General features: G+C 36.1%; 1 protein-coding gene across 2 annotated transcripts in view; it reads left to right on the forward strand.

The window, feature by feature from the left end:
* The window catches only part of sbf2 (SET binding factor 2), a 132,719-nt gene that overhangs the window by 54,733 nt on the left and 53,532 nt on the right, over window positions 1-24,454 (forward strand). For both annotated transcript variants that reach the window (XM_082161344.1, XM_082161345.1), the window contains exons 7-16: window positions 5,614-5,746; window positions 6,081-6,189; window positions 6,288-6,401; window positions 7,899-7,976; window positions 8,244-8,357; window positions 10,890-11,018; window positions 14,769-14,867; window positions 15,374-15,578; window positions 17,112-17,221; window positions 18,010-18,159. In XM_082161344.1, the coding sequence (XP_082017470.1) occupies window positions 5,614-5,746; window positions 6,081-6,189; window positions 6,288-6,401; window positions 7,899-7,976; window positions 8,244-8,357; window positions 10,890-11,018; window positions 14,769-14,867; window positions 15,374-15,578; window positions 17,112-17,221; window positions 18,010-18,159 (1,241 nt within the window). The remainder of the gene's footprint in view (window positions 1-5,613; window positions 5,747-6,080; window positions 6,190-6,287; window positions 6,402-7,898; window positions 7,977-8,243; window positions 8,358-10,889; window positions 11,019-14,768; window positions 14,868-15,373; window positions 15,579-17,111; window positions 17,222-18,009; window positions 18,160-24,454) is intronic.

Genomic DNA, 24,454 nt, shown 5'->3' on the forward strand with positions numbered 1-24,454 from the left:
ATTTGATTTTTCAAAGTAAACAAACAGAGCACGTTCTAAATCTGTCAAATAAACTCAGAGGCCTTGATTCAGCACTGAATGTTTGTGTCTACCTTGTGTTGTGGAAATGGAGAAATTAGTTTGACCCTTTTCCCCCTTTTCCTTGTTTCGTGTCATATAATATCATAGTTTTGTAATTGTACTGTGCACTATTTTTAAGATTGGTCATGATTTTTTTTGGCCAGCATTTGACTTGAACTATTCAACTTAGAAGTGGGCTAATGTGGAGTTTTTCATTACAGTTCACTGTGGTTTCTCATATTTTTCGGATTTATGTAGATCTCTGATTAATAATGCTCTTGCTAAACAATCCCTTCAGTCTCTTTATAAACCTGATAACCTTGAAAGCAGTGTTTTCTTTTGACATTTGTCTTTCCACATGACCGTCTCTCTAAGTGCTTTGATATGAGCGACAGTCGCCTTGTCATCTTAAAGGGTGATCCTCACAAAGCTAGTCAAGATCTGGATCATGTTTCACCCCAAAATCACATTGCATCAAACATAAAAAGAAAAAGAAAATTTAGATATAGATGGATGGATGGATGGATGGATGGATGGATGGATGGATGGATGAATAGATAGATATAGATTACATATACATATAGTTCTATATAGATTACATATACATATAATATTTATATTTTTTATTAAGTCTCTTAGTCTCATAAAGGCTGCATTTATTTGATCTAAAATACAGTAACATTTTGAAATACTGTTACAATTTTATAATATTATTACATTGTAAACTTCTTATTATCGTTGTTAAAAACAAATGAACAGCATTTGTGTGAAATATAAATCTTTTGTAACATTATAAATGTTTTAGTAATTTTGTAATCAATTTAATTCATCCTTGCTGAATGAAGTTATTCATTTCTTTAAATTTTTTTACTAAACTCAAACTTTTGAATGACAGTGTGTTTAATGTATTATAATATAATATAACATAATGTAATGTAATATATCATATATCATATCACATCATATATCATTTCATAAATGGATGGATGGATGGATGGATGGATGGATGGATGGATGGATGGATGGATGGATGGATGGATGGATGGATGGATGGATGGATGGATGGATGGATGGATGGATGGATGGATGGATGGATGGATGGATAGATGGATGGATGGATAGATGAATGGATAGATGAATGGATAGATAGATAGATAGATAGATAGATAGATGGATAGATAGATGGATAGATAGATAGATAGATAGATGGATGGATGGATGGATGGATGGATGGATGGATGAATAGATGATGGATAGATAAATGGATAGATGGATGGATAGATGGATGGATGGATAGATAGATAGATAGATAGATAGATAGATAGATAGATAGATAGATAGATAGATAGATAGATAGATAGATAGATAGATAGATAGATAGATAGATAGATGGATGGATGAATAGATGGATGAATAGATGGATAGATAGATGATAGATAGATGGATAGATGGATAGATAGATGATAAATAGATGGATAGATAGATGATAGATAGATGATAGATGGATAGATAGATGATAGATGGATGAATAGATGGATAGATAGATAAACAGATAGATGGATAGATAGATAGATGATAGATGGATGAATAGATGGATAGATAGATAAATGGATAGATGGATGGATAGATGGATAGATAGATAGATGGATAGATGGATAGATGATAGATAGATGGATAGATAGATAGATAGATAGATAGATAGATGGATAGATAGATGGATAGATAGATAGATAGATAGATAGATAGATAGATAGATAGATAGATAGATAGATAGATAGATGATGGATAGATGAATAGATATGGTTCTATAGATTACATATACATACAAGATTTTTTATTAAGTCTCTTATGCTCATAATGGCTGCATTTATTTGATCTAAAATAGAGTAATATTTTTAAATACTGTTACAATTTTATAATATTATTACATTGTAATAATATTATTATTACAACTGTTTTCTATTTTAACATATCAAATGTAATTTATTCCTGTGGTGGCAAAGCTGACTAGAGTAGAGTTAATTACTCTTCAGTGTCACATGATCCTTCAGACATCATTCCAATATGCAGATTTTTTTGCTCAAGAAACTTCTTATTATCATTGTTAAAAACAAATGAACAGTATTTATGTGAAATATAAAAGTTTTTGTTAATTTTTTTTATCAATTTAATTCATCCTTGCTGAATAAAGTTATTAATTTCCTTACAAAAATCTTACTAAACTCAAACTTTTCAATGATAGTGTTTAATGTAATATATAATATAATATAATATAATATAATATAATATAATATAATATAATATATCATATCATATCATATCATATCATCATATAATATCGTACATTAACATCATCTCTTGCTTCCCAAGATGTTTTAAGATGTTCTGAGAGAAACAAATCAACTTCCCTGGATGCCTGTCAAGATCATTAGTACCTGCTCTTTGTCCTCCAATAGAAAGTTCACAAGTGGGGGTGTAAGACGGCCATGGTCTGTGACCTAACAGAGGAGAAAACACCACCTCAAATACCATTCTAGGTGCATGATCTCTGATAAGAGCATCATGTTCAATGTATCATCCTCCCAGATGTCTGGTACTTCTGGGACTGATCTTAAGGTTACCTAAACCTGTAATATCCCAACAACATGCCGATCTACATGAGCTAATAAAAATGTCATCTTGATCTCCTTTGTATAATTTATGCTGTACCTCTTCTCCATTGTTCTCCTCTGTGAATCAGCAACAGATTTATCAGAGTCCCCCGGCTCAGAGCTCATCCTTGGCTAGACTGCGTATTTTCAAATGGGTTATGTCAACATTAGCGACCTTTAATAAGCTGCGTTCTCACATGCAAATCTTCATCTTACCCTGGATTCATGCGATTAGCATCTTCAATATCTCAGCGTCAGGTTCTCTTAATCAAATAAGGAACACAGGAACACTTGTCTGTCAAATTAGACGTCCCTTTCCTTTCGCAGCCGGCAATAGGACATCAGCGCAAGTGACTTTATCCACATTTCCTTCGTTTCAGAGAGGTCACATCAGAGCGAGGCCTGAAGAATGGCCTGTCTCACCCTGAGAAGTAGAGGAAAAGCAACATGTTGGCCATCATAAGGCTCACTGTTTATTGTTTGCAGCTTTTTGTGTCCCTGTCTATGTATGGGTCAGAAATGTGTAGCCATTCCAAAAGATAAGTAAATGTCACAAGGTCAGGACAAGTTTTACTGGATGCCTCACAAACAAGATTATGAAATGTGTTGTTGTATTTGGCAGGAGACGACACTGGGATTCTAAGGAACAATCAGGAGCAGGTAGTCATTCCTGTAGGCAACATGCTAGAAACCCAACACTCATAGCGTGACGATTCAACATGTCACACGTTCACGATTGTTACGTTTCTAAAACGGGTCGAATGGAATGACAAGTATGTAATGGACTTTATGTTCCCAAACATTTCATCCTCTCTTTGCGCATTGTTGGATTCAGGTATTTGGTCAACAGGGACAGACAATGTGAATTTTCATATCTTGTTCCTGTTTATTGGTGCGTATCAGAGTTTGACACAGACATAATGGGAACGCTGACCCCGACTGCGCTGCGGATATGTCTGTTAATGGCTGCCTGTCGGTTTTTGCAGAGCGTGTGATTTATAGTCTCAGTGGTATGTTGATGACAAACAAAAACAGGAACTGTAAACTTTTATCTCTCACTCTTTCCGACGACTCCCGACCCGTTGAGGAGTTTGCTGTATAATTTATGTCTCTATTTCATATTTGCCATTCTTGAGGCTTTGCATCATCATGATAGAGACAAATATGCAAATGAATTGCACCCGCTGATAGTGTTGTTTATTTGCATGTGTTCTCCGTGTTGTTTAAACGCCAGATTCACTGAGTTATGTAAAACAACGGAAACGAGCCCAGAAAGTCACAATTTCAACACATTGATAACGACCAGCGGCTTGTACATTAGATTTGTTTTTCATGGCTACTTTACTTGCCAAATAAGTAAATAAAATCGTGGACAAGATATATTGGTTTTATTATTTTACTTGTAGATTGACTTAAAAAAAATTGCCCAAGAAACACAATCCATTATACTGTAGCAATCGGCCGAGAAACTAGATGAAGATTTGCAGCAATATAATAATAATTTCTGCATTATGGGTATTACTCTGCAAGCGTTTTAATGGACTAGTTATCTAACATATTTAGTTATGGTGGAACATCTGTTTTATCCCTTTTTTTAATCTATTTTTCATTTTTTAAGTTCTCTGTCATACAGCTCTTTGTTTCATACTCAATATAAAATTAATTCTGAATTTTGTTTCTTGCTTTGAATTTAAACCTTTAACAATCAAGATCTAATAGCTCTCTCTCTCTCTCTCTCTCTCTTTTATTTTTTACTCGCTATAATTTTTTTTTGTAATAATTATTTGCTTTTTCTTGTCTTCAATAGGTACTTTTATTAAGTTTAAACTAATAAAAACAAAAAATGTTTTTTACTTAGTAACAATCAAGATCTTTCCCCAGTGCCAGTGTTTTGTCTCGAGATGCACACCAGTAATGTTTTTTTTTTCTAAGCCACATTTTTAAAAGCTACTTAAATGTCCTAATTGAACTAAGGCCTAATACGCTGATTTCACGCAGCCACCATTTTGAAATTGAAAGTGAGGCTCCGGTGGGAAGAACCCCGGAAGTAAAGATAAACAACAATGCCTTGGATTACCAACCTGAAGCTGCTGCCGCGGTTTACACTATTGGATGTTAATATTCAATATAGGATAATGTATATAGTTCATTCCTGCTTCTTTTTTTACATTCTGAATGATATATATAAAAAAAATTTATTTATAAATGAATTTCACTGTATATAGTCTAAAGTATGAAAGAAATGTATGTACATTTTTAGAATTGACACAACATCATTAAACACAACAATACGCCATCGCATTCACGACTCTCCTGTGATTTAAAGGCGACACTTCCGGTTTTCTTCCCACCGGAGCCTCGCTTTCGATTTCAAAATAACGGCTGCGTGAAATCAGCGTATACTGGCTTATTCAAAACCCTGTCTGTGAAGCCAGGCCCTGATATTATGTGAATATGATAATATGGTTTTGCATATATTGCAGTCACGGTAATGTTTCGGTTTCGTTTTCCCTGTTCCGTTTTCCCGAGTTCTCGTCCTTGTTTGTTACTATGGTTTCTAATTGAGTTACGCACCTGGTTCTTGTTCTATTAATTATCTTGAGTTCGTGTTTTCTCCTGCAATATGTGGATTCCTGTTCTGAGTATTTTTGGATTGTAAATAAGAATATTGGATTGTGTCTTCTTCGCTGTGCTTGCTTGCTTACCGGCAAATGTGACAATCGCATATTGTTATGTATGTGTCGTGATGAATATCATATCATGAGGTAGCGGATGATATTCAGCCCTTTCTGTTTTCAGGAACGGTTCTTGAATGCATTTGAAGAAATGTTGCTCAGCAAATGTTTCATTAGTAATTGTGCATTTGTGTTTGGTTTTTTTTTTGGTTTTTTTTATGTTCCAGGAATCCAGAATGTTCTTAGTCTCTTTTGTGCGGTTCTGACGGAGCACAAGGTTTTGTTCCATTCCTCCAGCTATCAGAGACTAGGAGAGGCCTGCCGTGCCTTAGAGACCCTCATGTTTCCTCTGAAGTACAGGTGGGTCAACATCAAATGTTACTGATATACCCAGAATAGTGACCTTAAGTTGCCTTGATAACAACATCTCATTTCATTAGCTTCATTTTAAGCCGATCTAGTTCAATCTAAGTGCGTTGCGTAAAAACTAGGACACTGCTGTATCAAATGAAACTTTGAAATAATGTGTGCTCTTCACATATGATAAGCGTGTAATTTTGCAAACAGTTCTATTTTTAGGGTCTTTTGCAATAGTATGTACTATTTTTATGCTTGGTATGTAATGAGAACAGTCTGATGTTAACATCTGCTTGACATGTTGAATGTGGTTGCCTAACTCTCATTTGGACCACAGCTACCCCTACATCCCCGTCCTCCCATCTCGACTGCTGGAGGTGTTGAGTTCTCCTACGCCCTTCATCATCGGAGTGCATTCCATGTTCCAGAGCGAGATCCAAGAGCTGGTGAGCTCAAGGCCTTACAGAAAGACATTTTTCAATCTGCCTTAAAACAGTTGGTCAGATTCTGGTAACAATGATTGGGTTTTGGTTTCTGTTTACAGCTCGATGTGATCATTGCTGACCTTGATGGAGGAACAATAAAAATCCCGGAGTGTATACACCTCTCACAGCTTCCCGAACCCCTGTTGCACAATACTCAAAAAGCACTGTCCATGGTAAAAAAAAACACACACACACACACACAAAAAAATAACTTTTATATACACACACACATTGTGATGTTGTGTAATTTCTTTAATGTGCCAGTTGGTTAGCATTTAAGTAGATACATCAAGTATAAGTTTTAGTAGATATATATAGTATAATGTAATCTGATTTTCATCTTGCTACATGAAATTATTATTAAATTCAAAAATACATTCTGTTTTGTCGCTGTCTGATGGAAAACACTTTTGTTATTGACACTTTTTACTGTAGACTGTATTCCTACTGTTTGAATTGTGCATCAAAAAGACCATTGGAGGGATGTTTAGTCTGATTATCTATATAACAAGTATATCCACTAACTTTAGGAAGTGTGCGTCAAAACCTCGTATGTTCTGGTTTCCTCAGCTGTCTGACTGTCACTTTACACTAGAGTCTGTAGTTCACGTGTTAAGCCCAGAAAACTGATTTTGAGGTAGAATAGTAAGTGAAAGCTCAGATTATATTCAATTAATTCTACAACAATCAGTAATCAACCAACTCAGTACTGGAAACATGAGCCATTGAAACCCAATCAAAAAAAGTTCAATTCAAATATCTAACAGATCTGTTATGATAGATTGTACTAAAGGTTGACTAAATTGTTTTGATTCATTTTATCAAGATTTTTTTTACGAGAAAGATCTTTTCCATGCTCTTGAATTTTTTTTTTTTTTTTGGAGACACAGTATGTGTTTTTCATCTGACAGCAATGATATGAAGATAAGTTAGGACTTGAGCCAGAACATAGACACTTGGGACTAGGCCTTTTTTGTCTTGGGCCAATAAACTTCCACCTAGAAACCATCCTGAACCCTAGTAACCACATAGCAACATTATGGTATCTACCCACAACACCCTAATATCATAGTGGCCAGGTTTGCACAGGAATAACCATCCATATTTTATATATATATATATATATATATATATATATATATATATATATATATATATATATATATATATATATATATATATATATATATATATATATAATATTACTATATAATAATATTCAGATATATAATATATAATCTATCTCTCTCTCCCTCTCTCTCTCTCTCTCTCTCTCTCTCTCTCTCTCTCTCTCTCTCTCTCTCTCTCTCTCTCTCTCTCTCTCTCTCTCTCTCTCTCTCTCTCTCTCTCTCTCTCTCTCTATATATATATATATATATATATATATATATATATATATATATATATATATTACTATAACTATTTGCTTTTGCTAGTGGTGCATAAATTCTTTACACTTCACCTTTAAATCACATATTTCATAATTTTTCCTCATTAGCTAATCTGCATTTTCCACATATACGTGTTTTTTGTTTGTTTGTTTGTTTTTTTACACAGAATTGAAAGATGATTGTGACTAGAGACATTCCTTAAGCTATATTTGCACCATTTGTCTTGTTCCCTCAGATAGCAGGACATTTCCTCACTGTAAATACCTTCTTTGTCTTCAGGTTTTGCATCCAGATCTGGAAGGAGCAGATAATGCCTTCCCACCCCCTCGTTCTGCTCCATCCAACCTCAAACTGCTGGTAAAAGCCTTATATGTCTATTTTTTTGCTTTTACAATCTCGCAAAGTTACATGTTAAAGTTGCGGACACACATATGGCCGACACGGGAGTCAATTATTGGGTCTTCAGGGGGCAGAAATATCTGTTTGCTAAAGGAGTTTGAACTCCCATCACGTACGCAGTTTATTTTGAGACGAGAAAATTTTCACACTGACTCATTCCATCCTCGTACGTTCGTCTGGAATGATTCTCAGTCCCTTCTATTCTGGCTTTCTTGTGTTTGACAGGATAAGGAGGTGAGAGCGGTCTTCCTGCGCTTGTTTGCACAACTCTTCCAGGGCTACCGGTCCTGTCTGCAGCTCATTCGCATCCATTCCGAACCTGTGATTCACTTTCACAAGGTGAGAGGAGGGCGCTGATCGGCAACTTTATGGTGTTAAAACTTATTTGCAGAGTAAATGATCCCATCAGCCCACGAGCGATTAGGAGCAATTACTGTCATCATGCCAGATCATTCCAGCAAACCTGCAAAAAGACTTTCTCAAGTGCTTGCATAATGACTGTACGAGAAGGATCTTCTTACTAATTATGTCCAGGGTTTTCAACATGGGGTCTATAACGGTTCAGCAGGGGTCTGTGGACTGATATACAGTATAAAACACATCAGATATTCTTTAAGAAGTTTACCAATGTATTATATATTTGAAAATTAATGACCTGTTAAAGGAGTAATTCTCTCAAAAATGCAAACGTAGTCATCATTTACTCCCTACTCCCGTATGACTTTCTGTGGAACACAAAAGGAGATAAGCATTGTAATAGTCACTCAATGAATAGGAACTGGTGCTTTCAAGCTTATAGGGATGAAAAAATGCTACAAAAATATGATGAATGTCTAGTCTTTTAAAGTCAAAATTTAAAGCAAGACACTACTGGCAAAACCCATTGTTTTTTTCATGCACTGGTCAATTTTGAGATTTTAGGCTATTTTGCTTCCATAGCATGTCTTCTTTCAGACTAGTGGGAAGAAAACATTCAAAATACATATTCAAGTTTAATTTATTACACTATCTCTTTGCATAGATTTCAATTATTTTTAAGGCAGTTTTCTCATAATGAGTTTTTCTCCTGCACTGAGCAAGAAATCTCCACTTCGGTGGCACATACTATATTCTGAAGGTTTTAGAGAGCTTTGTTCATATATCATTTGCCTCATTTATATAACATTTATTCCTATAAATTCTGGCTGTTTACAGCATTTTCTGATTTATAAATTCCAAAATCTCCACCTTAACAACATTTAACTCTAATATGCCAACACAATGAAACTCTATCCAATGTTCAGATTTATTTTCTGGATATGTATGCAAATTGGTTAATTAGATGAGGCCTACTTGGCATATTTAAGAATAACCATTCGTTATACTTGTAATACATAACAATTGCCTTAATGTACTGTAATTAATCAACCTGGGAAAGTGTGATCATATCTGGAGGGATGTCAATATTAATTAACAGTGAATAATGGCATAAATTTCTGTTTGTCCCTCACACAAATCTATCATATATATTCAGAAGACTTTGCATGAGTCATATGAACTGCTGCTATAATACTCAATTTACAAAAATAAACATTTTCGTGCAAAACATAACATTCTGAAGGTAAAAATGGTGCGTTCAAGTCATGTCGAAAAGACTGTATTTGCTCATTTAACGCACATGAATGGCACCACAATGTCTTAATTATAAGTTGAAAACTTTGGATTTTCTTTTGGCCCAGAGTTTCCGAGTTGGGGGTGTATCAGTGAGAAAACATGAATACAGTTGACAGTAAATTTGTTCAAAATGTGTGAAGTTATTAATATTTTTTTTTAATTTACAATAAAACTAAGGTTAAGTTGCATGTACAAAATAAGATAGTTTTGTACAATTACAATAGAATAATTCAGTTTACAGCAGCATCATAAATTGAACAAAAACTAAAAGCAAAAACACACCTGATACACATTCTTTATTAATTTTGTAGAATTAGAGAAAAAAAAAGAAAAGTGCTATATATTTTGTAGTAAAGGTACACCGTCTTGCTCAGTGCAAAGTCATTTGAACTCATTTGACATCATAATTACGTTTTCTCAACTCGTAAATAAGAACTTCACTTGAGAAAATATTAATCTGATGACCTGTCATGTTATATAGACTGCCGGACACGCTGTACGGTACAAACAGCTCTGACTGGTTTGAAATACAGCATTGTTTATCTGGCTTCAACTCAAGGCAGCTTGCACTTGTACAAACACCTGCCTTTTCATAAACACGGTGAGTTTGGGTCTGCGCCAGAGGATGAAAGAATAATCTCAATGAACTCACTAGATAAGCACTGAGCTTTGCCTCGTCCACGTCTTGCTTTGAAGTGCTTCGGTGCAAACGTAAGCGCTCATGCCGATGGTATCGCGGTTAATTTGTTTAAAACACTCTGGTCCATCGGATTGTCCCTGCAGTGAGCCATATGAAAATCATCAAACTTGCATTCACAAGTGTTATTTCACCCCCCAACCTGTTTTTGTTTGTGTCGGCCGATGTCTCTGTGGCAACGTCTCAATACGAACCCTCATAAAGCACCCCACATGGCTCGCATTATAGTACAAGAATGCTTCACGTCTGGAAACTGAGCATCTTGCCCTGCCAAATGCTTCTAAATTCACTGGCTAATGCTAATGCACGGGATCTGTTTAAAATATACGTATGCCCATCTTATTTTATGTATCTGGTGATGCAGATAACAGACTTTGTTTCTTCTGGAAGTTGTTTTGTTCAGAAAAATCTCTCTGCACCATTTGAATCAAACTTGGCTACTAATTTTCAAGTGGAAGTGGAAGTTTAGCAGATGCTACAATTTTAGTTTGATCACTGACCTTCTTTTCTCTGATACATAGGCTGCTTTCCTAGGCCAGCGGGGCCTGATAGAAAATGACTTTCTGACCAAGGTGTTGGATGGCATGGCCTTCGCGGGATTCGTGTCTGAACGGGGACCTCCATACAGAGCCTGTGATCTGTTCGATGAGGTGCAGTACTTCTATAACAGAGCTTACTAAGTAATAGAGATGTTAGAAGGGCATAATTTATGGGCACTGTTCAGGAAGGTAGGGAGCATAATAAGGATGCCTTTTAAGTTTCTTTCTTTCCACCTCACATGTAATTGCAGTGGTCACACTTTGTTAGGTGGCCTTAAAGGGATAGTTCACCCAAAAATGAAAATTCTGTCATCATTTACTCACCCTCAAGTTGTTTCAAACCTGTATGAATTTCTTTTTTCTGCTGAACACAAAAGAAGATATTTTGAAAAATGTCGGTAACCAAACAGTTGATGGACCCCAATGACTTCCATAGTGAAAAAAAAATAAAAATACTATGGAAGTCAATGGGGTCCATCAACTGTTTGGTTACCGACATTTTTCAAAATATCTTCTTTTGTGTTCAGCATAATTTCCATTTCATTTTTGGGTGAACTATCCCTTTAATTACTATGAACTTAACCATTTAATACAATATATTTATGTACATACATGTTGGTTCATTGTAACATCATTTAAAGTATGTGCATTTTAACTTTTAACCCTAACTGTAACCCAACCCTTACCCCAAAATCTAACTCTGACCCCTATAATCCTAACCCTATCTCTTAAACCTTAACCATACCTCAAACTCATTAGCAGTAAATGTGAACATTTTCCAGAACAACATGTAGTTACAAAGTGAATCCATTGTCTTGTATGCATTTAATGTTAGTACATTGTAGCTAAGACCAAGAAATATAAAGTGTGACCGAAAAGGCAAAAAAATCTCCAAGATGGACAAAGCGGGAGAAATGCTGGTTATAAACATTCTCATAATTAATTTAATACCAGACGTAAAGATAAAATAAAACAAATGAATGCAAACTAAATGTATTTTTTATGCTTGAGAAGGATTATGATCACATCAGATATAAGTTGTGTCCCAAATGATGGACTTTACACTATGGGGTAGCACTTTATTTTACAGTGTCCTTATGCATAATTACAAATCATGCATAATTACATGCAACTAACCCTGAAACCAAACCCCAGTGTACCAAACCCACAGTACTTAAATGCATTAACACTGTGTAACACGGACACCTTAAAAAAACCAGTTACACTTTATTTTAAGGTGTCATTGTTACAATATAATTATATATTTAAGTAATGAGTAATATTAATTAACTACATGTACTTACTATAGGGTTTGGGTTGGATTAGGATTTGGTTGAGGGTTAGTTGCATGTAATTATGCTTATACCATGGTCTGGGTGAATACTCGATTCTGATTGGCTGCAGGGTGTCCATTAAAAAGTGATAGAGGACACCTAGTAAAGGAGTTCTGGTGAAACTGACTGTTTACCGTTCGAAATTAATAAATAAATGCGCTGGCTACATCAGCTGGGAGTAACCATAGCAACAGGCAGTAAACTGAAGGGTTCCACGAGCTGAGCGGACTATAAATATCTCCGGTTGCTAAATAAACCGTCAGGCGTAACCAGGGAAACCAAGTTATTGTTTGTAAAAACTTTAGATTTCGATTGTAAAACTAATTAAAATATAAACTAATGTTTTAAAAATGTGTTATTTGGCCAGTGACCATGGTATAAGCGGGTTAATGCCCTTCGAGGTGTCCATTGTCAGGTATTAATGGCCTTCACGCCTCGCCGTCGTCCATTAATACCTGACAATGGACACCTCGAAGGGCATTAACCCTAGGGGTGTGCGATATGACGATTTTTTATCGTGGACGATTAAAATGTCTCCACGATCTGCTTTTGAAGAAATATCGTAGTATCGCGCATTCTCAGTTGCTGTTCTGGCGCCTCTGTCCCAACATACTGAACAACGCGACGTATATTCAGATCAAATGTTAACGCAGCGGAACGGGACACTACAGTTCACAAAAGTTCATAATTTGCATGTGCTTTAATGCCTTGTCGGTTAAACATTTAATTCGCGTGCTGATGCGCTGTTCTAACGTGTGCGTTTCTCAGCGCGTACATGTGAAGCTCACATGCACTAAAAGCCTGGCTACCAGCGCCTGGATACTGGTCTAAGTTATCTTTCGAGTCTTATTGTGCTAATACTGTCAAATACACACAAGGTTTACATAAACAAAGTCGGTGATGTCTAAAGTGAAAGCAAACTTGAGAAAATTGAGAGAAAATCTGCTTGTCAAATGCGTGTATAAAAGACGCGTCGAGTGCAGCTCTTAAAGAGACAGTAGTAATAGTAAACACGCTGCCGTTTGTCCTTAAAGGGATAGTTCACCCAAAAATAAAAATGATCTCATTATTTACGCACTATAATGTTGTTCCAAGCCTGTATTAATTTCCTTCTAATATTTTCTAATATTTTTCTAATATTAATATTTTGAAGAATGTGGCTATACAAACAGTAGCTGGTCCCCATTGACTTCCATAGGAGAAAAATATACTATGGAAGTCACATTCTTCCAAATAACTTTTATTTTCAACCGAAGAAAGAAACTTATTCGAGTTTAAAACAACTTGAGAGAGTAAATTATGACAATTTGACTTTTTAGGAGAACTATCCCTTTATTGTTAATAAAACAACAACATGCAAAGAGAAAATCACTCACTGCTCTTGACTGATAACTTTAATAGTAGCTTTAATAAGTATCAATTTATAATTTATACAGTGAAGTCTATGTTTTGTTTTATTTTTATATTTGTTCATTTAATTACTTTCTTCAATGCTACTGTTATATACACCTGTAGCTGAAAACAAAGCACTGTTTATTTAATTTGTATATTAAGTTGTGTGTGTAATGTGTATCTTTGATCTTAATATTTAATAACAAGGAAAATAATGACAAGTATTTTTTATCTTCGCCCCGTCTGCCATTCTTTTTTATTTTATATTTTGTTACCTAAGGCTTTGTTTTTAAAATATGGACATTAGTTTGGCTGTAATGCTCAGTCACAAAATAGTAAAACCAACATAAAAAAGAATCGTGATAAAATCGTTAATCGTGATTTTCCTGAAAAAAATCGTGATATGATATTTTTACCATATCGCCCACCCCTAATTAACCCTTACATAATTTACTGTTATTACTATGGTAAGTACATGTAACATAATGTAACAAGGACTCTGTAAAATAAAGTGTTACCAAATAAAGTGTAACCCTTTATTTTAATGTTACACGTTGTTACATTGTAATTACATAAGTCTTATTAATTAACTTAATGTACTGACTGTAGGGTTAGGTTTTGGTTTAGAGTTAGTTGCTTGTAATTATGTATTATTTACTGTTATTACTATAGTAAGAATATTTAACTGGTAAATATGTCACGTTAAAATAAAGTGATACTGGTTATTTTGTTGCCTCTTCCTCAATTCCACACTTTGTTTCATCCGGCTATTTGAAATGCATTTTCTAATTGCATTTGTGTTTTCAGAATATTGTTGAAAATAATAATGAATAACGTAAGAAAAACAAACCAAGATGGAATCAGAATAAAAATTTGTGTCCATTTCATCATGTACTGTATGGCACGATTCAGTAAACAACCGTAATCGGATCGAATCATTGTTAGAGCAAATATTTACTCTCCTACTAAGTAACATCATTCCACAAGAGGAAGATAATACACGCGTGACTCAGCTGAGTGAAATTCCAGCTATTGTTCTGGGCAATGTTAAATCAATTACAGGTGGAAAAACTGATTTCTTGTAACCACAGATTCATTGGTTTCTACATTAAACTGCTCTGTTTCTGTTCTATAGCTGGTGGCCTTAGATGTAGACCGCTTTAAGGAGGAAGAGGAGAACCTGGTCAAGTTCCAGAAGCGTTTGAGAGATCTGTCGGAGCAACTTTACAAAAACGTAAGCACATGACGCCATCTCTCATGTCAGGTGTTTAAACTTCAGTGGTTGCTGCCACTGTATTCTCTGTCCTTCAGGTTGACCTTTCATGTGCTCTTTGGTTTTTGCCAAGTTTTCTCTCTTGACACACTTGATGCATAAGAACTAAGACCTCTTTAAAGGGGCACTCTGTAATTTTTTTCCTCATTAAAAAGTTTTACATAAGTGTTGTAAATGATGTACACTCAGGTGACATCGGGTCACCTCAAGTGGGCGGCCACGTTGAGGTCACATTACCAGTTTATCTTGATTATTCTCCTGTTATTGGAAACTTTCTCTCACAGAATAAAGTAAACATAAATGACTGCGAATAGCACATTAGCACTCACAGTAGTGTTCAGAGTTATGCTCTTGATGAGTGATGGGGAATTTTTTCCAAATTTTAAACAATAAGCCACTGATCCAGAAAACATCTCTAAATCCTGAAATCCTGAATTTCAACAGTTGTGTTGTCATGCATTCTGTAGGAGAACCCGAACCCCCACATGGCCTTCCAGAAAGTGCCTCGTCCCAGCGAGGGCTCGCACCTGCGGGTGCACGTGGTGCCCTTTCCCTTGTTGGAGGAGGAGAGGGTGGAGGAGTTGATACAGGAGGGCCTGGCCAAACACCACACCGCCCCCATCAGTACCCGTCCAGAGAGGAAGTGTGTGGTGCCCGCCGGACCCCCTGTGGGTGAGTGATAGGGTCATATATATACACTATATATAATATTATCACTTATTATCACTTATCACTTATCATTATTGGTGCTTTCATATTAATAGTGGTTTTTATTATCAATGTTTAAGACAGTTTTTGCTGCTTAATATTTTTCTGGAAACCGTGATACATTTTATTCTTTGATAAATAGAAAGTTCAGAAGAACAGCATTTATTTTAAATCTGTTATTTTTCATCCTTGCTGAATAAATTTTTATTTTTTTATTTTTTTATCTTACCCGAAATTTTTTCAAATTTTTTCATGTTTCCCACAAAAACATTGAAAATTATTGTTATTCAACACTGATAGTCAGCATATTAGAATGATTTCTGAAGGATCATGTGACACTGAAGACTGGAGTAATGATGCTGACAATTCAGCTTTGCATCACAGGAATAAATTTGATTTTAAAATATATTTAAATAGAAAACAGTCATTTTAAATTGTAATAATATTTCACAACATTACTGTTTTTTTGTTTTGTTTTTTGTTGTTGTTGTATTTTTAATCAAATAAATACAACCTTGATGAGCATAAGAGACTTTTTTTTAAGAGACATTAAAAATCTTACAGATCCCAAACATTTGAACGGAGGTATATATAAGATAAGATAAGATAATAAGATCTTGTGAAATGAATTTGACAGGTTAACTTTGGTCAGCATGAAACGGAAGTTTAATTTTGATTGAAAATAATGAAGACAGAACATTATTATAAAAAAAGAGAAATTTAAGACTTAAAATGTTTGGGCCACTGCAACTCAAACCCTGATCAAACTCCCCTTCCCGTATGTTTCTAGTATCTCTGAGGACCTTGACTGACTGCACAGGGCAGTGGTCCTCCAGGGCTGGATTTTAGGAACCCTGATTTAGTGTTTGGCAGTTAAAAAATGTTGTAAACCTCTGATTTAGTTATGTAATAAGCATAATGTACAGTCACTGATCATCTCAAGCCACCAAAACGCTGTTGTCGTGTAAATGAACAGCCAGAACGCATTAAAAGTGTTCTGTTGATGTGCTGTAAGCGGCCCCTAAGTTAATATCTAATGATTTTTACAATGAAAAAGCTAGACAATGACTTTCTTCTAGAGCTGCTATACAGCCAAAACAATCTTTGTTGCAATAATTTCCTATTATCACAGTAAAGCTGCTTTGAAACAATCTGTATTGTTAAAAGCGCTTTATAAATGAAGGTGACTTAACTTAACTTAGTAAGCAAAATAAATCTTGACAGGGTGATCACAATCCTGTTTGCAAAGCAGAGGATCTTTTATCATCCTGAACGGGGTTATTTTGCTTATATAAGCGGATTAAATCAGTACTTACTTGTTGACTTACATTGGTGTCTTTTATTTTGCCTTTGAACTGTTTTAATCGCAACAAGCCACTTAAGATGGTGTTTCAGTGATTTTTATCACAGTTACGGCGTTTATAGGCACTCTGCTCTGTGTTGAGCATAACAACACATGGCCTCTTCATTTGTTAATGGTTCTTCTCTTGTATGCAGTATCTATCCTGGGTAAGGCCAGCTCGGTGTTTAACAGCGCTCGTAGACTGGAGGTGGTCCGGACGTGCATCGGCTTCATCTTCGACAACAAGACTCTGGAGACCGAGAAGGTGATGCAATAATTTCTGTGATGACAGAAGGATTAAACCCACACATTCACTTGTACATCTGGAAAAAGACAGCATGCAGATTAGCTCGCATTAGTGATGCCATTCGTAGCACGATAAGCAAAGCTCTCCAGCTGCAAGTCGTACAAACGTAGGAGGAAAGGGGTGAACAAACAGTCACACATATTCTTCTAATTTCCCTGTCCTTATCACTAATACTAATATTATTCTAACATTAACCACGACTGGTGTTTGTCTAAAGCATCTTAACGTATTTTTAGTCTAAATAACTTTGAGCAAATTACCTGTAGCAAAGGAAATTTGCTCACTGGGGATGTTTGGAGCCTGCCATCATTTGAGATCAATCCCCAGTGTGTTTGCATTGGAATGGTAGCCAGCTACCTGCACACATTGAGTTTAAATGGTAGGTTATACAATGCAAGCTTGCATCCCTTTACAGTTGTAAAAATGTTGTGCTTGCAGCTTAACGGCTTCTCTGTGCCAGTAAAGACATCACCTCCACACAACCTCAGCCCGAGTAAACCTGAGCGGAGGGTGCTGCCTTCGTCTAGACGTAAAATCTCATCAATAACAACCGTTCTGGAATTTTAACTATGGGTCAGAGGTCAACTGGCTGGATTTAGCTGGAATGATCGCGGCCTTTTTGCATGCATGTATTGAAGCGAAACACTTCTGCGTCCAGATGAGGGCGGCCCAGTCTGGTTTAGGTGAATGGTACGCACTTACAAAGCATATGTTTTAGTAATGCCTTGACTCTGCTGTTTCTTCAGACACTCCCTGCGGCTCTTCGGGCCCTGAAAGGCAAAGCAGCACGCCAGTGCCTGACCGACGAGCTCAGCCACCACGTCCAGCAGAACCGTGCCATTCTGGACCACCAGCAGTTTGATCATATCATCCGCATGATGAACTGCGCTCTACAGGTGGGCATCAATGTTAGCAGAATTTATTACCACAGGCAGCGACCTAAAAGAAAAAAAACATTAATCAAGTCATTCGATTTGTCCTGGCAGAATATAGGAATGCAGGAATGCTGCAACATTTATTCAGGGCAGCGTTAAACATTACTTTAATTTGAAATAAATATTCACGAAAGAGTTTTAAAGGTAATGAAACTTCTTTTAATTTTTGTAAAAATATTATATTTTTAAATATTTTATTCATTTTTAGTGGATGGATGGATAGAGTTAAAATGCAGGTTAATGGGGGATGAGGAATGTAATGCGTGTCGTGGAAAGAGTCTCTTAAAATGTATATTAAGTGTAAACCACAAACTGCCATTTAGGGAAAATCAGCAGCTCTTTGTTCTCCCTTTAAAATACTGCCGACGGGGCCTCCTGATAGGATCTATGACGTAAAGTAGGATATTAATTAAATGCAATGTCTGGAGTCTTTTTAGAAAGGGAACAGCAGATTTAGTGTTAAACAAACATCTCTGACAAGGCAAATCGAAATGAACCTTTTAGTTTGAAAGTTCCAGATTTTTTCAGAATATTTCAGCCTGCATATAGCCAGCATGACTTATTACACTTTTTTATTACACTAAAGGAAATAATATTGCTTTTATTCAGAAAGGTATTATTGTTTGTCACAATTTAGAACAGCTCACTGATCTATAGGTCTGCAGCTTCCTGTAAGAGGTTCGCTTGATTTATGTGAAGTTGCTTGAGTTTTGCGTAGCTATGTCTCTTTCTTGTCATGGTGCTTCATGACTTATTGTGTGTTAGTCCATCACATTCCTTTATAAACTTGTCACATTGCCATTAATCTCAGAGCAGAGTAGGGTCCCGCTGGTAGTTCCTTGTGTTTTACAACTTCACGTCGGTGTGGTTAGGGGGGATTTTAATGATGCTGTGCTGTTTAAAAAGCAAGCGACTTTTATAGAGTCACTGGACATTCCCAGCATACTTTCGTCAAAATAATACAGACCAGCTTGGGCCATGGATGTCAACATCTGCAGACGAGAAGAGTGGGGTTGTTAGACAAATAAAGTTTTGTACATGTGTGTATATATATATATATATATATAAAAGTTCAAAACCAATGGAGAGAAATATTTTTGTATAGTTGTCATCTGATAGCTAAGCTGTACGTAGGTCTGTAATGTATTGTTTTCCATTGAGAGATGAGATACATATGTGGAGCAGCTTTCAAAAGATGAAATGCATGTGCTATCAGAGCTATGATATCTGTTAATCAAGATGAGAGACAGAAACAAGCATGCTGGGCCCAAGCAGGAGTGTTTTCATGTAGACTTCCCTCCAGAGACCGTGTCAAGGGCAAAGGTTGTTTGGCACCACAGGCAACAACTTGACATGAAACAGGGATGAAAGTGACAAGCTATATTATGTAGAAGTCTGAATAACAACGGAGAAGGTAAGCAGCATATGGACAGTCCATGTGTGTGATTGTCATTGATCTCCTCTTCTAAACCTGCTAGAAATAAATTGCCTGCGGTGCGCAGAATCACAGTGTTGTTTCTGTTTTTTTTTTTAATTCAACACAGTTATTGTTAATGAAAGTTAATGTAAAGTTAATGATGCGCCATGACACAGACAAGGAAATGAGCCACTTATTCTACTATAATACAGTGCAAGACACTGCCCGGACAAAAAAAGTTGCTGTTTGGATTTAAGCAAATGCTTAAGAGTCTATGATTGGATCATTATTGCAGTGATTATTATGTTTCTAGCATGTTATATGTTTGGCAACAGTTCTTCTAACCATAACTATGTAGGAAGACACATCATGGCCATATTCCAGGATGACAATGTCAAGATTCATCAGGCTCAAACTGTGAAAGAATGGTTGTGAGGAGCATGAAGAATCATTTTCACACACGAGTCCAGAGCTTAAATTCATTGAAAGTCTTTGGGAAGTGCTGGAGGAGACTTTACAGAGTGCTGGACTCTTGCATTGTCAATATAAGATCTTCACTAAAAACTGATGCAGCTCTTGATGGAAATAAACGTCGTGATGTTATTTACATCAAGTGATTACATTTTTGCACAAGATCTTGTGTCTGCCGTGACTTTCAGCATGTTTCCTATAAAAACATCTGACATGTTTAAGTTGTACGTGGCGTTAGAAAGTGACATCAACCACACTAAATCCCATTAAAACAGTCAGACTGAAACGAATTTCCAGAAATGCGCTTTGATTTCAAAGCACATATGAATGTAGCTCAAAACTGATTTGTAAAAACTGATTTTTTTTTTGCCGTTCACATTTGCTAAATATAATCGGATTCCAACCGGATGTACACAAATATCGAACTTGGACTGACAGTCTACACGAAGTGTATGTCACTGTAAAATAAAGTGTTACTCAGTTTTTAGAGACTTTATGAGGAATTTTCTCCTTCTCATCGGAAATAGCAGAGATCATATCGATGTTGTTACTACCGTACCGTTGGAAACTTTTTTTTGTTTTAAGTAGGACATAAATCTTTTAGGTCTCCTTGGAATTTGTGATTTGTTGGGGAGCTCACATACATTTTAGGTTCCTGATAGGTATGCGTGTTTTCGAGGAACAAAACTTGCATTACAGAGCAAATAAATGTGAGTTTATAGCCTAGGTATTTGATAACCTTGCTCACAAGATCAGGGAAAGCATCGCAAGAATTTTGTAACTGTCCTGTTGCATTTCATGGTAATGTAGCGCTGCTCTTTGCACTGCTATATTGTGCAAAGGCAACAAGTGTTATAAAAGAGCTCCACATTTTCGGGATAGTTTGTCATCATGACTCTGTCTCATGTGTGGCGCCGAGGTCAATGGATTTGTCTCAGATGAGCTGTAAGACAAACAAAAATAGCAGATTGCCTGGACACCCTAATTGCTTTCATATTAAACTGTGCCTTCGACGAAGAGCTACAACAGACAGCAGTGACGCCAGTGATTATTGAAGTTATGTTTTTTGTTACTACATCTGCACTAAGAATAGCTGGAGACATAATCGCACATACACATGCACACGGATGTTAAAATGCTTCAGTGAAATTGTGTCACACGCTTGTTTTAATTCTTTGTTCCGACTGCGAGTGATGCAACAAACTAGAATGTTCCCTTTAAGTCAAGTCACATTTATTTTTTACAGTAAACAATACAAAGCAGCTTCGCATTAATAAAACAGGAAACATTTAAATGTTGGAAAATTCATCTCTTATGAAACAAATTCATTATTATTATTACTCTACAGAAGAAAAGTTTCATCTTAATTTAGTTAAAAGTTTTAAATTCAGTTCAATAACAGTGTCAATGTTGCAAAGTTCATCAATTACTAAACAAGTTCAATTATGACAGTAGTGTCATTATTCAGCTCGAGTCAGTTCAGTGTTGATTCAGTTCAATAACAATATCAATGTGGCAAATTTAGTGTCAGTGTCCAATGTAGTTTGAATTTTGTTCTCACACCTCATAAATCGATAATGTTACTGAAAATTGAACTTTAGGAACTAAATGTTCTACACTGCAAAGTGAACATCAATAATTAAGATGTGTAGTTGATTATAACGCCACCTAGTTCAATGTTTTAGTTTAGTCACACCAAGTACTTTATATGAACGGAAGCTTTCGTTTCTGCTCTGACAGCCACAAGACTTCAGCGAACACTGTGAGTGTGTGTTTGAAATCAGGAATGTTTGAGAACATTGTGGTACGTTTTTCGTCTTCACACCAAACTTTGGTCTCCAGCCGACAGTTTAAATCCCGTCTGGCTAGTGCGCTTCCTATTATGTTTCGCCATCAGGTCAGTAGGCGGAGAGTAAGCCGTCTTTTGTGTTCTTTTTCGACCACATGAGCGTTTACACTATGAAAGCAATCCGGTCGAATGAGTGGTCGACAGTGGACAAGCTCAAAACGCTTTAGACCCCGTTTACACCTGTATTTAGCACAAATGCACATTTTTGTAGTTTACATGTAGGCGTTAATGGTATCGTTTCCAAAAAACATGCACTTATCAAAAATGTTAGATTTAGGCTATTAATTATTAATAAATGAATCAGATTAATTCAATTTAAAGGTAAAAAAAACCAAGTTATATTTATTTTGTAATAATCACGAAGAAAAGCATCAGGATAAGTGATGATTAATCAGATAAATTCTTTAAAAGGTTTAAAGTCTGATTTGTTTTTAAATATCTGTGAAGGAACGCATCAGGATATGGAAATACTTAAAAACTGTGTGCATTCCATTTGTATTGTGATCGTAGCAAACAAGAAAACACACTTGTGACATACATTCCTACTTCCCTGAATCATCTCATTGCTTTTATTTAAATGCTAGATGACATTTTTATTGTTTGTTATAATATGTAGACAATTTAGTTTTCGTCAAAACATGCGTATGATCTCAGGCGTCTGGACTGCGGGTCCATCTGTTTGAGATCGGCCGGTTTGTGTGACAGAGCCGTGGTACCACATCCCTCCTTCGCAAAACTCGCGATCCCAGTGGAGCTAGCCTGATTTTATGCAACTTCTCGGAAAATCAGAGAGCTGTTAACAAATATTTGTTGTGCATTCTTCGGGTGTTTGCTGTTGATGCTCCTGGTTCAACTTTAGACGAAAGAATGGTGCCGGAGTCAGTGCTCTTGAACTTGTACTTACAGTATCTCGCCGGGCTATAAATGATAGACCTTATCATGTTTAAAACAAGCTCATAACAAGACCATTAATAAGCCTAATTTCCAGAATCTTGTTTTCTTCTGCTGTGTCCAGCTGTGTCTGGTTCTGGTGCAGAGGTCTGGCATGCTCTGAAGTGGAGATGCACTATGGCATCCCAGTCATTTCCTGAGCCGCAGGGTTATGGGCCAGCTTTATCGGCAGGGGGCCCTTGCAAACACTTACTCAGCCTGTCAGTCACACATTTGTTTTATGCTGTGCTGGGGGTGAAGGGAAGTAGATCAGAGCTTTGCACATCCATTCTGCAGGCGTTTTGAACCTTTTTGAAAGGTGTAAAGCAGCCTTTGCCGAAGGTGCTCTGTAATCATTCAATTAAGTCAATAGTTCACATGGAAATCCTCAAGTCTTTTCATCATCTACCCACCGCATGTCATTTGAAACCCACATGAATTTATTTTGCCTGTGGAGCGCAGAAGCACAATGTTTCATGTGTGCTTCTTACGTTAAGTTAAGCTAAGTTAATGACACATACAAGGAGATGAACCACTTACTTATTCTATTTATTATATATGTTTAAAGAATATTATGTATATAAACACTCTGCCGTTCAAAAGTGTGGGATCGGTACGATTTTTTTATGTTTTATGTAAGAAGTCTCTTATGCTCACCAAGGCTGTATTTATTTGATTAAAAATACAACAAAAAAACCAACAACAACAAAAACAGTAATATTGTGAAATATCATTACATTATTATTATTTAAAGTAACTGTTTTCTATTTTAATATATTAAAAATATATATTCCTGTGATGCAAAGCTGAATTTTCAGAATCATTACTCAAGTCTTCTGTCACATGACAGAAATCATTCAAAAATTATGATTTGCTGCTCTAGAAACGTTTATTATTATTATCAAACAGTTATGTAAAAAAAAAAAAAAATATCAAGATTCCTAATATACATATATACTGATATATAAGTCCAAATGATATAGGCCTATTTTACTATGATTTCCTACACAATCAGAAACGCTTGTACAACAATAACAGATGACAACAACAAGCACATCTCTTCTTCCAAATCGAGTGGCAGAGCAAGTATGTTACATTGTGTCGACATTTTTACATTCAAAAACAAACTATTTGTGAAATCAGATACTAGTAACAGTTCCGCAGAAATTACGTATAGCACATATAGCGAAGTTCTCTCAAGCGCCCACAACAGTTTCTGTGTGAGCGATTCCTTTAAAGTAAACTTGTTATCTGCTCATTCAAATGAGTCCTGTGATAATCGTTTGCAAGGCACACTGGGGTCTCACACCATCAATTTTTTTATATAAGTCTAGGTGAACCACCTGCTGATTTCATTTCTTTTCCTCATTTGTCTGCAGTTGTTTTGCCACCGCTCGATGTGAACTCGAGAGCAGGAGACCCACTGTGCTAAATTCTTTTTCTTGGAAAAAGAGCATTCAGTGAGTGATATCTGACTTTGCAGTCAGATGAACTTACGCAATGCTCTGTGAAAGCTGCAGAAATAAATGTGCTGGGAAGTTGTGAAGTGCATCATTCCCATGTTGAACAAGTGCAGCTTCTTTAGGACA

The sequence above is a fragment of the Leuciscus leuciscus genome, assembly GCF_965113295.1.
Source record: "Leuciscus leuciscus genome assembly, chromosome: 2".
In the NCBI taxonomy this organism is placed as follows: Eukaryota; Metazoa; Chordata; class Actinopteri; order Cypriniformes; family Leuciscidae; genus Leuciscus; species Leuciscus leuciscus.